The following is a 13,427-nucleotide window of genomic DNA, read 5'->3' on the forward strand; positions in this document are numbered from 1 at the left end:
ATGCCTCTTCCAGAGTCATTAGATGCTATTCTAGTTAAGATATACTTTTTTTTGAAAAAAAATTGACATTTTAAGATTGTTCATGGATTAACATGTCATGAATATGGAATTGGCGGGTCAAAAGAAACTTCTGAATTAATTGAATTATCATGGATTTTAGTAGATTTAAGAACTCTTGAAGAAGTATGAATTCTTAATTGAATATTTGTAATAACAAATAATCTAGCAATATAAAGAAGATCTTTTAGTAAGGCCTATTAATACACCACTGACGAATTTTTCTGGTTAGAGATTTCAAATTTAGAAATACTATTCTTATATTTTTATAGGTTTTGTTACTTTGAGTTGGGAACATATTCAATCAGCTGGAACTTTTCATGATGCTATTCATCAATTTGTTACATTTATTCAGGAAAAGCTTATTTTTAACAACAAGGATTTTGTGTTTGCAGCATTTGATGCTAAAAAGTTGACTGTTCAGTTTCCAAGAGAAGCTAGGGATAAATCAATCGTTCTTCCATCATATTTGCTACATCCTAGAGTATATGATTTGTATTCAGAATACCGTCGCTGGCAATCGTATCATCCTGAGGTTCCGTTGTATAGTTCATCAAGTATTGTGAATATTCGAAAAATCCTAGAAACAGATATAAATGGACCGTCTCAGCCTCTTCAACAAACGTTTCATGCTCCTCATGAAAATCCATCTAGACGTGCAAAAGACGAATGCTTAGATTTATTATATATATTGAAAAGTCTTGTCAAGAAATCAAAAATTATAGATAAATATCCGAATATTTTTTCTCGTTTATTAGATGTTAGATCTAACATTAAAGCATTTCTTGCTGAAAGGTCATGTATTCTTTATATGATTGGATTACCTCATGATACTACTCAGTCTGAATTAGAAAGTTGGTTTACACAACATGGAGGTCATCCTATAGCATTTTGGACTTTGAGAACACCTGATTATTATAAGCCAACCGGTACTGGATTTGTGGTTTTTTCTTCACATGAAGAAGCTATAAAAAATCTTATGATGAATGGAAAAACTTTAAATGATAAAGTTATTGAAATTTCACCTAGCAGCAGTCGTGTATTAGAGCGTGCTGCAGAAATACTTATACCTTTCCCGGTATATTTTTTCTTTTTTTTGTTTATATTGGCTAATTATTAAACAGTCTAGTAAAAATAAACCAAGACCAGGTGATTGGAACTGTCCTTTTTGTGGGTTCAGTAATTTTCAAAGAAGAACTGCATGTTTTCGTTGCTCTTTTTCTACTTATTCAGTAAATATGAATAATGATCCTATGATAACATATTCATATCCCTCATATGGGGGAAATATGTCTTTAACATCGTCAGTTTCGAATCCAGATACGTTACTTCACTCATATCCTTTGACTCTTAGAACTTCTACACAAGGAGGAAATGTTCCCTTTCGTGCAGGTGATTGGAAATGTAGAACAGAAGGATGTGGATATCATAATTTTGCAAAAAATACAATTTGTTTGAAATGTGGTGCAAATAAAAATATTTCTGTTGCTACTACGGATCATAATAATTCATTACCTACTGTTACATCACAAGCATCACAACAACCTATTACAAATCCATTAAATTTTCACTTTCCAAATCCTAAGCATTTTACACATTTGCCTCCTATACAAAAAATTCCATTGAACACGATACATGGGAACTTTAACGGACCGTCTATTCCAACATCCTTTTCCTTAAAACAGCCACAGGTTTCTACAAATAATGAAACCGTTATTCAAAATAATGAAAATATTATAAATAAAGAAAAAATAATTGCTAATACGAATAATGAGAAACAGACGAATGATTGGCATTGTACATCTTGTTTTTTTGTTAATTTTAAACATCGTAGTACTTGTTTATTATGTGGCTCTGCTGTTTTAAATCTTTCTACTCCAGTGTCCAATATAAATAGTACAGCAAGTAATATTCAAGAACGGAATCAAAATACACTTGAATGTTTTAATGAAAATATGGCATCTGGGTTACTTCACGAAGATCTTAAGGCATTAATAATAGATGATGATAAAAGCGTAATGGAAATAAAAAAAGATGCGCCTTCTAAATTAGCTTTGTTGTCTTTAGATTCTTAACCGGAAAAATGTTTTCATGTTAATTCTAATAAAAATAGGGAAAATAGATAAAATTTTGAGAATTAGAACAAATAAAAAACAATGTTGTAAAATATCACGAAAAAGAACATTTTTTGAATATTTTTTAAATTTATGAGATATGATGTAATGTAGGAGTATTAATATATTTTTTGGGAGCATAGTTTTTATATATTATATGTTTGATGCATTATGGAATGTGTTTGTTAGAAACATGTAGATTATTTCCTAATTTTTACAAGTGTTTGAGATATAAATTAATAGCTTGCTGTAGATATATTAAGGGAATTAAATCTATACGAATTACTAAAAGTAGTTACTATTTATATCTCTTGTATATTTTATTAAGAAATGTTATAAAGATATCTTTTTTTAGCCCACGAGATTCATCAACCTTGGAAATTAATTCCTTAATATATGAAACAGATTCCTTTTCATATAATTCGAATTCTTCACGAAGACCCATTTCTTCGTACAATTTTTTAACAATTATTTCAGAATCCATGTTTTTTTTCCCATAATTTTCCTATAAATGATTAATTGATGAAAACATTTTCTAGAAAAAATACTTCTAAAATTTTGCGTTGCTTAGGAGTTGCTTTTTCCAATGCTTTGTTAATTAACCAGGTACATTTATTTTCAACTATATCAGTTCCAATTTTACCTGTAATATTGGGATCACCAAAGCAATCAAGGAAATCGTCCTTTAAAATATTAAAATGGAAAATATAAAACAAAATGATACTTGAATTTGGAAATACTTCCCTAAAGGAACCAAAATATCCCTCGCTTGGTTGAAATCTTTTTCATCTGTTATTCCTGCCATATTCATAGCTAGAACAACAGGCAAGTAGAAAGAATAAAAAGTTGTTTTATACTCTATAATAAACGAGTGTTTTTCTAACGAAAATCTTGATAGATCTATATCGTTTTCCGGAGCTATTAAAAGATCCAAAAGTTGGCCAAATTCGGTTTTAAATGTTGCCTAAAAATATTACTTTCTAAAATACTATATTTATTGTTAAACTTCATGAAAATTTTCAATTAGTAAAATATAATACGATTCATTTTGAAAATATTTTTTAAGTAGGAAGAAAATAGATGATTTTAACATAAATGAGTCATTAATTGCAACCATCCCAACGTTTGGCTATTTTAATTTAGTATCTCAAATATTTTTTTTTTTAAATTACCATTAAATACCAACATGGTTGTCCACGTCGTGTTTTTGATTGATCCATCATGTCATCTACCACCAAAAAAAATGCCTGAAGCTATATATTTGTCAGTAACTTTATATCTCTTTGTTTAAACGATAAAATCCTACCAACTCAACTGACCATCCGAGTACTGCTGCTCTTTTATATTCATATTCTGTCAGGGGCCGTTCAAGAAAGATCTCATACGAATCTACAACTGATAGCCCTCGACTTAGCTTCCCTCCAAGACAATTGTAATGGATATTCTAGATATTATATCAAACATGCAAAACACTTTATTGATGCACAGAAACATATTAAAATTTTTAAAAATATACTGAAATACTTCCAAGACCTCCCTTATAGGCTTTTTTGTGTCTTTTCATTCTAAAATTTATCAAAATATCTATTTAATAGATATATGTATATATTGAAATTTATACAAAAAAAAAACCAAAAACTTATCATTTTTTGTCCCCTAAGTGATTTGAATGTTTCCTGATATATGACATTTAAATATTTTTTACAATATCCTGTAAAAAGGTGCATCTTTTTCCTTTCTGTGCATTTTCATCGTTTTAAAACCCACCTTTTTAAACCAATCAATTCCGATAGTTGGAATTCCGATACTTTGAAAATAATCTTCAAGATCCTTTACAATCTCTGGAAAAACTTTAATAAATCGCTCTTTTGCCATTATTTCCTTCTTATTCTTCTTATTCTATCCAAATTATGTACAAATTTTATACAAATTTTTTTATAATATTTGCTGTAGAAATGTTTTACGGTAATTTCGTGAACTACTTTAAATTAAGAATATAACGATAAGAGAAATTAGAAGGGTGATTTGAGGTGATTTTGGGCAGAAAAAGGCGTATAAAAACCCATAAAAACACATAAAAACGTATATAAACATATATATATATATATATAAACACATACACAATAAACATATAGGAATATACTCTGTATACACAGCAAATAGTGTGTATAAAGTGATTGTTGTGTATATATAACACATACAATACGAAACACAGCATATATATTTTACGTATATCCTACATATACAGTGTATATAGTCTGCAGACGGCTTAATTTCAGGTGCATCCATTTATTTGATCAATATGCTTGTATTTTACACGTATATAGTTTGACAATTGCAGATATACTTAATATTTCTTCGAATGGATGATAAGGGGCTTAAACGTACAATTCATATGCAGCTGAAGGAGGCAATACATCAGTGTTCAGAGAGAGGGCTTTATTTGAGCGCAAGATGGTTATTTTTTCTATAAAAAGGTTTTTTTCTGATAATTCAGGGCAGCAGAGCTCTTGAATGGGATGGAGTCAATTGAATCGGTAAATGACTATGATTCTTTGTGTATAAAAATGGATGGTCATATTGAAGATGAGAGGGATTTTGCACCGGAAGGACAGGATATGAAAGAAAAGCAACGGGTTAAGATGTTGCTTGAAGAGAAGGAAAATAACAGATATGCATTAGCAAAATGTTATTTTGATTGCAAGGAATATGATCGTTGTGCGTATTTTCTGAAAACATGTCAAAGTACGAAATCTATATTTCTTCGTTTATACGCAAAATTTCTTGCAGGAGAAAAGAGAGGAGATGAGGATAGTGAGTCAATTCTTGGTATATTTGTGTGTTTTGATCTTCCATTTTTAATATTTAATGAGGTCCTCTGGATGGTAGTAGTGTTAAAAATCGTGAAATTGCTTCTATATGTCAAGAACTTGAAAAGATTGTTGAGGTTCAAAAGGATGCATTTTTATTATATCTGTAGTATTGGTTTTTGTGTTTTATTTAATAATTCTTTTTAGTTTAGGGTTTCTTCAAAGGAAACAGAAACAAGAATCTTTGTCGATCAAAACGTTGATACAGTCAATTAACTTGTATCCATATAATTGGGGTAGTTGGCAAGAGTTATCTATGTCTTTGACTGGTATAAATATGGTGTTTTGTTGAAAAGGCTGTTATCGTTATCGTTAATATAATTAGCTAAATTCAATTACGTCTGCTTTACCAGATTGTTTTATGAAAAAGCTATTCCTGATTTATGCTATTCTTGAACTTCATCAATCCGGCGAGCCTCTTTATCGTCAAATTGTTGAACTTGAAGCATTGTTTCCTAATAGTTTATTCTTAAAAACACAAAGAGCCTTAATACCGTATAATGGAAGAGGTATATTTTATCAAGATTATATAGTTATTTTTAAAATGTAAAGATTTTGAGGAAGCAGAAAAACAGTTTGAAGAAATTGCAAAACTTGATCCATATCGACTTGATGATATGGATATATATTCGAATATTTTGTTTGTGATGTCTAAGCGTTCAAAGCTTGGATTTCTAGCTCAAATAGCATCTTCTACCGACAAGTTCCGTCCTGAAACATGTTGTATTATAGGTAATTGTTTCTAAAAAAAGAAAAAGGAAAATAATAAATACTTAGGGAATTATTATAGTTTACTTTCAGAGCATGAAAAAGCTGTTATTTATTTTAGACGTGCTTTAAAATTAAATAGAAATTGGTTATCTGCTTGGACTTTAATGGGTCACGAATATGTTGAAATGAAAAATACTCATGCAGCAATAGAAGCATATCGTCGTGCAGTAGGTATGATGTCTATGTATTAGCTTTAAGTTATTCATGTTAAAGACGTTAATCGCAAGGATTATAGAGCCTGGTATGGTCTTGGGCAAACTTACGAAGTTTTAGAAATGCATTATTATGCTCTTTATTACTATCAACGAGCAGCTGCTTTAAAGTATCCTTTATTTTTATTATATTGTCGATGTTTTAATAGCGTTAGGCCATATGATCAACGGATGTGGCAAGCTCTTGGGAATTGTTATGAAAAACTTGATAGACCTGGTGAAGCAATAAAATCATACAAACGAGCGTTATTAGGTTCTGCTGCTGATCCTGTAATTTTATTAAAGCTTGGAGGGATATTTGAAAGAATTGGAGATACAGATACTGCAGCGATGTATTATAAGCAATGTATTACAGCAGAAGATGATGATGTAATCACTTTAGAAAGTAGTAAGGCACATATGTGGTTAGCAAAGTGGGAAATGAGTCGAGGAAATTTACGTAAGGCTGAAAAGTATGCTACTGAAATTATGAATGGATCATTTGTAAGATCGTTTTTTAAAAATATAAAAATATAATGATTTAAAATATAGGATTTAGAAGAAGCTAAAGCCCTTGTAAGAGACTTACGAAGTAGAATGGATCAAGATGGAGTTTAATATGTTGAATCAAAGAATAGTTATATTATTTAATGCAAGGCGAAAGTGGTACTTTTATTATGAATATATTGTAATTTGGTTACAATTTTTGTTATTGAAAATGTTAAATTTAATTATTCGTTTTTATTTATTATACATAGAGAATATGTTAATCTTAATATATATAAGCATTCCTAAAACTATCTTTTTCTTTAGTATACACAATTTCAAAAATAAATGATTTATTCTTTCCCAAGTTAAATACAAACCTAAAATTGTAATTAAGATACGAATTGTAGAAAAAACATGTTTATCTTACCGATAGTATTTAAAAAAAAAACATATTCTATGTTTAAAAACAACAGTTTTACTTCTATTTAGTTTAAAACCAATGTTACTTATAACTTTATAATATTTAGAGTTTACAGATATTATAAATGTTATTTAACGTCTAAAATCAACCATTGGTAGATACTAATTTGTTAATTAGTATTCACAAAATATTTTTATATCTGTACCAATAATATTGTCATCTTCTGAAGATGCGTCTTGTATAGTTACACCAACTTCAAAAGGGATATGAGAATTTTCCTCTAAGGCACGTCGTAACAAATCAGTTGCAATTGGATCAGAGGGTGCAAGACTCAGAGCCTTTAAAGGTCTTAGAAGAGTATTATAAAATAAAAAAAATACTTCATGCAAACATTGAACAGCATCTCCTGCTTTATGAGTACTCAAATAAACCATTGCAATAGCTGCATAGATGCATGGATCTCTAGGTGATAATCTTTTTACTTCTGAAAAATACCGTAAAGCATCATCATACATTCTGCTTTTTTGATTAAATTATACTTATAGAAATATGAAAAAAAAACCTAAGTTTTCTATAAGCATGTCCAAGATTTGCCTATTAATATCAAAATTTGTATTTGAATAATATCAATAACTGCAAACCCATGTAGCAATCCAGGCTCTTTCTTCGCTATTTATTTCTTTAGCTAACGTGAGAGCACTTCTAAAAAGATTTATCGCTTCTGGAAGCTGTAATTTATGAAAAGCAACAACACCCAATTCGTTTAAAAGTAAAGGATCCGTTTTACATAAGCCATAAGCAGTATTAAAATATTCATTGGCCAAAACCAAATTATTTAAATGAAGATGCTGCATACCCAAAAAAAGACAGGGTAAATGTGTACTATAATGAACAATTACAAATTTGATTGTAAATAAAAAATCCTTGTACCCTTGAAACAATCTAGCTGCTGTTGTATAGGCAGAGATAGCTTGATCATGTTCACCTTCAACTGCAAATGAATGAGCAAATCCTATCCAAGCGGGACCAAAATGCGGATTCATGATTGATGCTTTACTAAAATATCGACGAGCCTCCGCTACTTTTCCTATACAAAGATAGTATATGCCTACAGAAAGCCATGATACAGGTTCTTCAGGATGTCTTTCTGTCATATCATGAGAAATAAGAAAAAGTTTGTTTTTTTCATTTAATTCATGAAGACATGCTAAATGAATAGGAAGGGTATTGAATTTATACTGATCAATAGAGAGTATTCTTTTAGAAAGTTAGATTATAAAGAAAAAAATCAGAAATACTTTTCTGTGATTTCGAGACACTGTCTAAATCGGTTTTGTACGAATAGTAACTCTGCTTTACTCAGAAGTAAGTCTGTATTGTCATATAAATTATATGTATTTTTTAATTTTGTTTCTGCTTCAATAAACCGTGATGCATTCTTATACTAAAAAAGTTAATCAATACGAATTCCCAATCTACCAAATAAACTTTATTTAGCTTTGTAATGTATAAACTTTTGACAAAATCCACATCTTCTTCAATAAGACCATTGAAATTCAAGGATTGAATAAAAGTCCATTCTAAAAACATTTAGTTTGCAAAAAACACAATTAATCTTTCATGCCCTCTTCCGCCGTCATCAAATTATTGCTTATTAATTGCTCAAATGCTTCATAACACTTTGCATCAATTACAAGTGCTTCTTTATAACATTCTTTTGCTTTATCAAACTTATTCAAATTTGTATATAAAACACCCCGAAGATAACAGATAGATGCCTCAAACTAACTCATATATAAGCCGCCCCATTTTATACATCTTTATATACTTTAACTCCACCGTCTGGATTCTTAGCCACTGTTTCTGATAGAACTATCCAAAATAAACATTTATCTTCAAAAAATACATCATTTAAACCCTCTTGACGATATGGATTTTGCTCTTCAAGTAAATCAAGTGCTTCTTGCCATTTAGAAAGTTTAAACTAGTATATATAAACAAAAATACGGCATATATACGTTTATTTGACCAAACAAAGTGCCGCTAAATACCGACATGCAACACTAATTTCCAGTAAATAACGGTTCATCAGTAAACCCCGTGCCCTTGCATAGTGTCCCGTATGATAATATACTTGTGCTAGCCAAAATGCGTCATTTGGGTCCTCTATCCCCATCAACCCACGCATATAATACGCATATAACACGCATATATACCAGTCAATGCTAAAATTTTATCTCCAATATATGCTGCTGTCTCATATTGATGCTGAATAAGTGCATCATGTCTCCATAATCTCATTCTTTCAATTTTTGAGTGCATATGTAGTGTTCCTCCATATCCTGTTAATCCCCCTACTGCTGGGCTTCCGTCATATATATGAATACTTGTTAAAGGACTAATTGTTAATGTTGATTGATGAGGATCTTGAAAACGCCCAAATGACGTGCATTCAGCCTGAAGCGGTGTACAATGGTTGATAGGCGTTGTAGAATTGCTTGCACGACTTGTTTTATGACGCATTAAATGTGTAGTAAAAAGGTGTTTTTCGATAAATATAAAAAAGATGGAGAATATAGAAGGGTGTAGAAAAGAGAGAAATATACATGAAAGAAGAATGTGAAAGGAAAGATAGAATGAGTGGAATAGGGGGGAGAAGTTTGAGAAAGGAGAGTGCTATTATTTTATGGTAAGTTGTGAGGTAGTAAGATTAGAGATAGAGAGAAGTGCTAAAGACGATATCACCTATTAATGAGTGAGAGATGGTAAAGAAGGATGGAAGAATGTATACGTTTGATAAGAGTGATGGCATTGTTCATTTTTGCCTCGAGTTCGAGGTTGCCAATGACTTTAGCAGCAGAAGACATCTATTAGATTAATGAATGTATAAAAAGAGACGGGAAGAGGAGAACCTGTCTTAAAAGTTCTTCTAGCCTTCGGAAGGCACGTATAATCGAGCCTTCATAAACGTCGGTCATTTTGCTGGGAAGGATTAGAAGAGAAACGAAAAAAGAGGAATGTTACCAGATTTGAAAGAAGGATTTTCCTTGAGCCCAAGTGTAGACGACATCCATTAATGTAGGTTTGAACTGGTTAACATATTCTTCTTCGACAATGTCTAGTTTGCTTTCACGAGAGACTTTAGCGATACGTCGTACTATTTCTTGCATTGCACGTAGTGGAGATGCCAATTCTTCTTTAAGTTTTAGAGCTTCCTCACTTTTTTCTTGAAAAACAAAGCAACTTAGCAATGCAGCACATTGCTCGGATGTAAGATTATTAAAAACTCCGTTAAAGATCATTTCTGTCAAGATTAACTCATCTCCTGTGCTAATTTCGCATGCAACTCTAAAAATATAATTAGCGTATGCATAGAAAAAGAAGGAACTTACCGTCCTTTCATTTCGATGATGTCTTCAGATGTTGTAAAGCCTAATCTTCTAAGAACTCTTTTTCTGCATTTAAGTTCATTCATTTGTATGATAGATTGAGTTTCAGATATTCTCTTTTTTGTAGCCTTAATTTGAGATTTAATTGCCATTTTCCTAGTATATTTTTCATATAATTCAGGAAGTTGTTGTGAATTAAAGAAAGGATTTGTTAATATTTTGTGTTCTAAAATTTCTATTTTCTAAAAAAATAAATTAAAGATTTAATTTTTAAATTAAATACTTACACGTAAAAGGTTTTTCAATGATTCGTCTTTAATATTCATATTTTCAATTGGATCAAGTAAAGCAATCCCATCAGGGAATCTACGTTTTACTTCTTCTATAGACTTATATACTGTAAGACGTTGATCTAGTGGGTTAAGGTCTTTTGGAAGGAATATACGTATATGACCGATTCCGTCAATAGAAGATAATAATACTGGTATAACCTCCATTTTTCCTATTAATATAAATACTGTTTATTTGTTGATGATATGGACAATACCAGCATCTCCCTTTGGAGGACGAATTCCTTGTGTAAAATTCTGATTAGCTTTTGTAACTTGTGAGTCTGCTGCGACCCATAAAAGAACATCAATAATATATGATTCATGAGGTGGGTATTCTTGAGAAGATCCCTTAATAAAGTTAAGTGTAATTTTTAGAAAAAAATGTATATACTTTAGGGGAAACTCGTTTACAATAATTTACAACTGCACCCCAGCCAAAATCTGAAAGTTTATCTTTTACTCTTACAAGTCTTCCAGGTTGCATAAATCGAAGACAATGATCTGGATGATTTATAATATTACGCATTTCATTAGAATATGCTTCTAATTGTTGCCTTAATTCATAATAATTTGCCACATTAAATTCATCGTCAATTACAATATTATCTCTTTCTCTTTCTAATTTTAAAAGTTCTAATAATATATGTTAATTGCATAATAATTGTAACAATTGTACTTACCGCTCTCAATTTTTGGGACTTCTGCGTTATTTTGGAATTGATAAAAAGAGCGTTCAAGCATAAATTCTGGAGAAATACCTTCTACTCGCATAAGATTTAAAATCATATTGTAGCCCAAATGAAATGCTGATTCTAAGCGATCGGCTTCTCCTTTGAGCATATTTTTTGCAATAGGAGGTTCCATTTTTTCATCAATCATAAGAATTACAATGCCACGATCATCGAGTCCTCTTCTTCCTGCTCTTCCTGACATCTTAATTTGGTTAGAAATTTAAAAATTGCACTTAAAAAATACTTGGATATATTCTCCTGACGAAATCCATCTGAAATCTTTTCCATCAAATTTTCTAACATTAGTAAAAACAACCGTTTTAGCAGGCATGTTTAGACCAATAGAAAATGTTTCTGTTGCAAAAAGAACTTTAATAAGGCCTTCTTGAAAAAGTATTTCAATGACTTCTTTTAAAATAGGTAATAGACCAGAGTGATGAATGCCAATACCGCGACGCAATAATGGAAGTATATATTGGATTTGTGGTAATTGTCGATCTACTTCTGAAAGTGAATTAATAGCATTATTAAATACGGATGAGATTAAATCTCGTTCAGAATCTATAATGTTAAATAATATGCAATAGGTTCAAAGACAATACCATCATTCATGTCAAGTTTACTCATTTGTAAAGCTAAATTTTCACAATCGCGCTTACTAAAACTAAAAACAATGACGGGATTATAGTTTTTAATCATTATCATTTTTATAATTTTATATATATCAGACGGTCCTAATAAAATATGCGATCAATTTTATTCATAAATAAATATAGAATATTTCAACCTTTTTGACTACTTTTTCCTGTCTTTTTTTTTTTTCCTGATTTCTTAGAAAAAGTATCAAGATCTTCGAATTTTTCTGTAAGAACACTTATAGCCTTTTGAAAATTATCTTCGCGAAAAACACCTTTTTCGTCAACAACTAGATGAATTCCGTCACCATCTGCTGGAAATATATAATGTTGTAAAGGTGTTGGACGAAAATCAGTATACACAACGTGACACGGTTGAACATGTGTTTTGCAAATCCATTCTGCAAATTGCATAGCGTTAGGGATAGTAGCAGAAAGAAAAACGTAATGCACTTTGTCAGGAAGAAGAATAATTGTTTCTTCCCAAACAACTCCTCGTTCTAAATAGGTTAACTTTTATAAAAAAATATTTATTAATACACCTTTATCACGCATATAGTGAATTTCATCAAAAATAACCCATGCCATTTCACGCATCACTTCAGAACCTCTATATAACATTGATCGAAGAATCTGCATTAATAATTATTAGTAATCAAATAAACATGTTATTCAAACTTCTGTAGTCATTACTAAGCAGCTAGAATTAGGACTAATTGTCACATCTCCTGTCATAAGTCCAACATCTCCAAATTCAGATAACAATTCTCGATATTTTTGATTACTGAGTGCCTAAATATTATAGTTAAAATAGACAGATTTATTTACAATAATGATGTTCAATACTTTAATCGGACTTGTATAAATGACACGTTGTTTGTCGCGCAAGCTTTGTGCAATTGCATATTCTGCTATTACTGTTTTCCCTGCACTTGTATGTGCACTAACAAGAACGCTTTCATTCTTCTCAATAGATGCAATAGCAACTTTTTGAAACGGATCTAGTTCAAATTCATATTTTCGTGCTGGTTCTGCTGGTGGTACATGTTGAGATATTGGGATATAGTTATAATTTACTGGTAAAGCAACCTGATGTCTAACCTGATGACTTAATGTCACTGATCCAGATTTTACGTCATTTCCTGTATTTTCTTCATTATCTACAAGTCCACGAGACTCAGGAACCTCAAATGTTCCCTGTGTTTCAAAACTATCTGTTACAATTAAATGATTTTCTTCTTTATCCTCTAGTTTAATTCTCTTATGCTTAGATGCTTCATCTGTATTTTCAGATTCTGTATTATTTACAATAGATAGGTCTTTTAATGGATTCGGATTTTCTTTCTGCCATTTTGTACAATTCTGTTCATTAAATATAGTAAACACTTCGTCTGAAAACATAGCACACTGCAAAAAACTCTTTTCTA

The 13,427-nt window shown here is 30.7% G+C and overlaps 5 protein-coding genes across 5 annotated transcripts; 2 read left to right on the plus strand and 3 right to left on the minus strand.

Annotated features, from left to right (window-relative positions):
• T551_00640 (uncharacterized protein) lies at positions 1–2,132 on the plus strand (the record flags this gene model as incomplete). Its single annotated transcript, XM_018372904.1, has 5 exons — positions 1–33; positions 76–183; positions 227–284; positions 330–1,135; positions 1,182–2,132. 5 exons carry the CDS (start codon positions 1–3, stop codon positions 2,130–2,132), a joined length of 1,956 nt encoding a protein of 651 aa, XP_018230650.1.
• A 337-nt stretch (positions 2,133–2,469) lies between these two features.
• On the minus strand, positions 2,470–4,046 carry T551_00641 (bifunctional (2E,6E)-farnesyl diphosphate synthase/dimethylallyltranstransferase; the record flags this gene model as incomplete). The annotated part of the gene is made up of 7 exons (XM_018372905.1): positions 2,470–2,676; positions 2,720–2,854; positions 2,896–3,135; positions 3,178–3,300; positions 3,344–3,424; positions 3,478–3,615; positions 3,939–4,046. The coding sequence occupies 7 exons, from the start codon at positions 4,044–4,046 to the stop codon at positions 2,470–2,472; spliced, it is 1,032 nt and encodes a 343-aa protein (XP_018230651.1).
• Positions 4,047–4,533: 487 nt separating this feature from the next.
• On the plus strand, positions 4,534–6,621 carry T551_00642 (anaphase promoting complex subunit CDC23; the record flags this gene model as incomplete). The annotated part of the gene is made up of 10 exons (XM_018372906.1): positions 4,534–4,628; positions 4,669–5,000; positions 5,045–5,147; positions 5,189–5,321; positions 5,367–5,550; positions 5,594–5,773; positions 5,819–5,983; positions 6,026–6,134; positions 6,180–6,507; positions 6,556–6,621. 10 exons carry the CDS (start codon positions 4,534–4,536, stop codon positions 6,619–6,621), a joined length of 1,695 nt encoding a protein of 564 aa, XP_018230652.1.
• Positions 6,622–7,057: 436 nt separating this feature from the next.
• On the minus strand, positions 7,058–8,503 carry T551_00643 (anaphase promoting complex subunit CDC16; the record flags this gene model as incomplete). Its single annotated transcript, XM_018372907.1, has 8 exons — positions 7,058–7,074; positions 7,119–7,251; positions 7,294–7,429; positions 7,476–7,507; positions 7,555–7,795; positions 7,844–8,170; positions 8,212–8,357; positions 8,402–8,503. The coding sequence occupies 8 exons, from the start codon at positions 8,501–8,503 to the stop codon at positions 7,058–7,060; spliced, it is 1,134 nt and encodes a 377-aa protein (XP_018230653.1).
• Positions 8,504–9,654: 1,151 nt separating this feature from the next.
• On the minus strand, positions 9,655–13,401 carry T551_00644 (ATP-dependent RNA helicase MTR4; the record flags this gene model as incomplete). Its single annotated transcript, XM_018372908.1, has 14 exons — positions 9,655–9,780; positions 9,826–9,895; positions 9,938–10,261; positions 10,306–10,544; positions 10,590–10,804; positions 10,850–10,982; positions 11,026–11,267; positions 11,315–11,567; positions 11,610–11,926; positions 11,968–12,099; positions 12,153–12,500; positions 12,543–12,633; positions 12,679–12,792; positions 12,847–13,401. The coding sequence occupies 14 exons, from the start codon at positions 13,399–13,401 to the stop codon at positions 9,655–9,657; spliced, it is 3,159 nt and encodes a 1,052-aa protein (XP_018230654.1).
• Between the last annotated feature and the right edge of the window lie 26 nt (positions 13,402–13,427).

The sequence above is a fragment of the Pneumocystis jirovecii genome (assembly GCF_001477535.1).
Source record: "Pneumocystis jirovecii RU7 chromosome Unknown supercont1.3, whole genome shotgun sequence".
In the NCBI taxonomy this organism is placed as follows: domain Eukaryota; kingdom Fungi; phylum Ascomycota; class Pneumocystomycetes; order Pneumocystales; family Pneumocystaceae; genus Pneumocystis; species Pneumocystis jirovecii.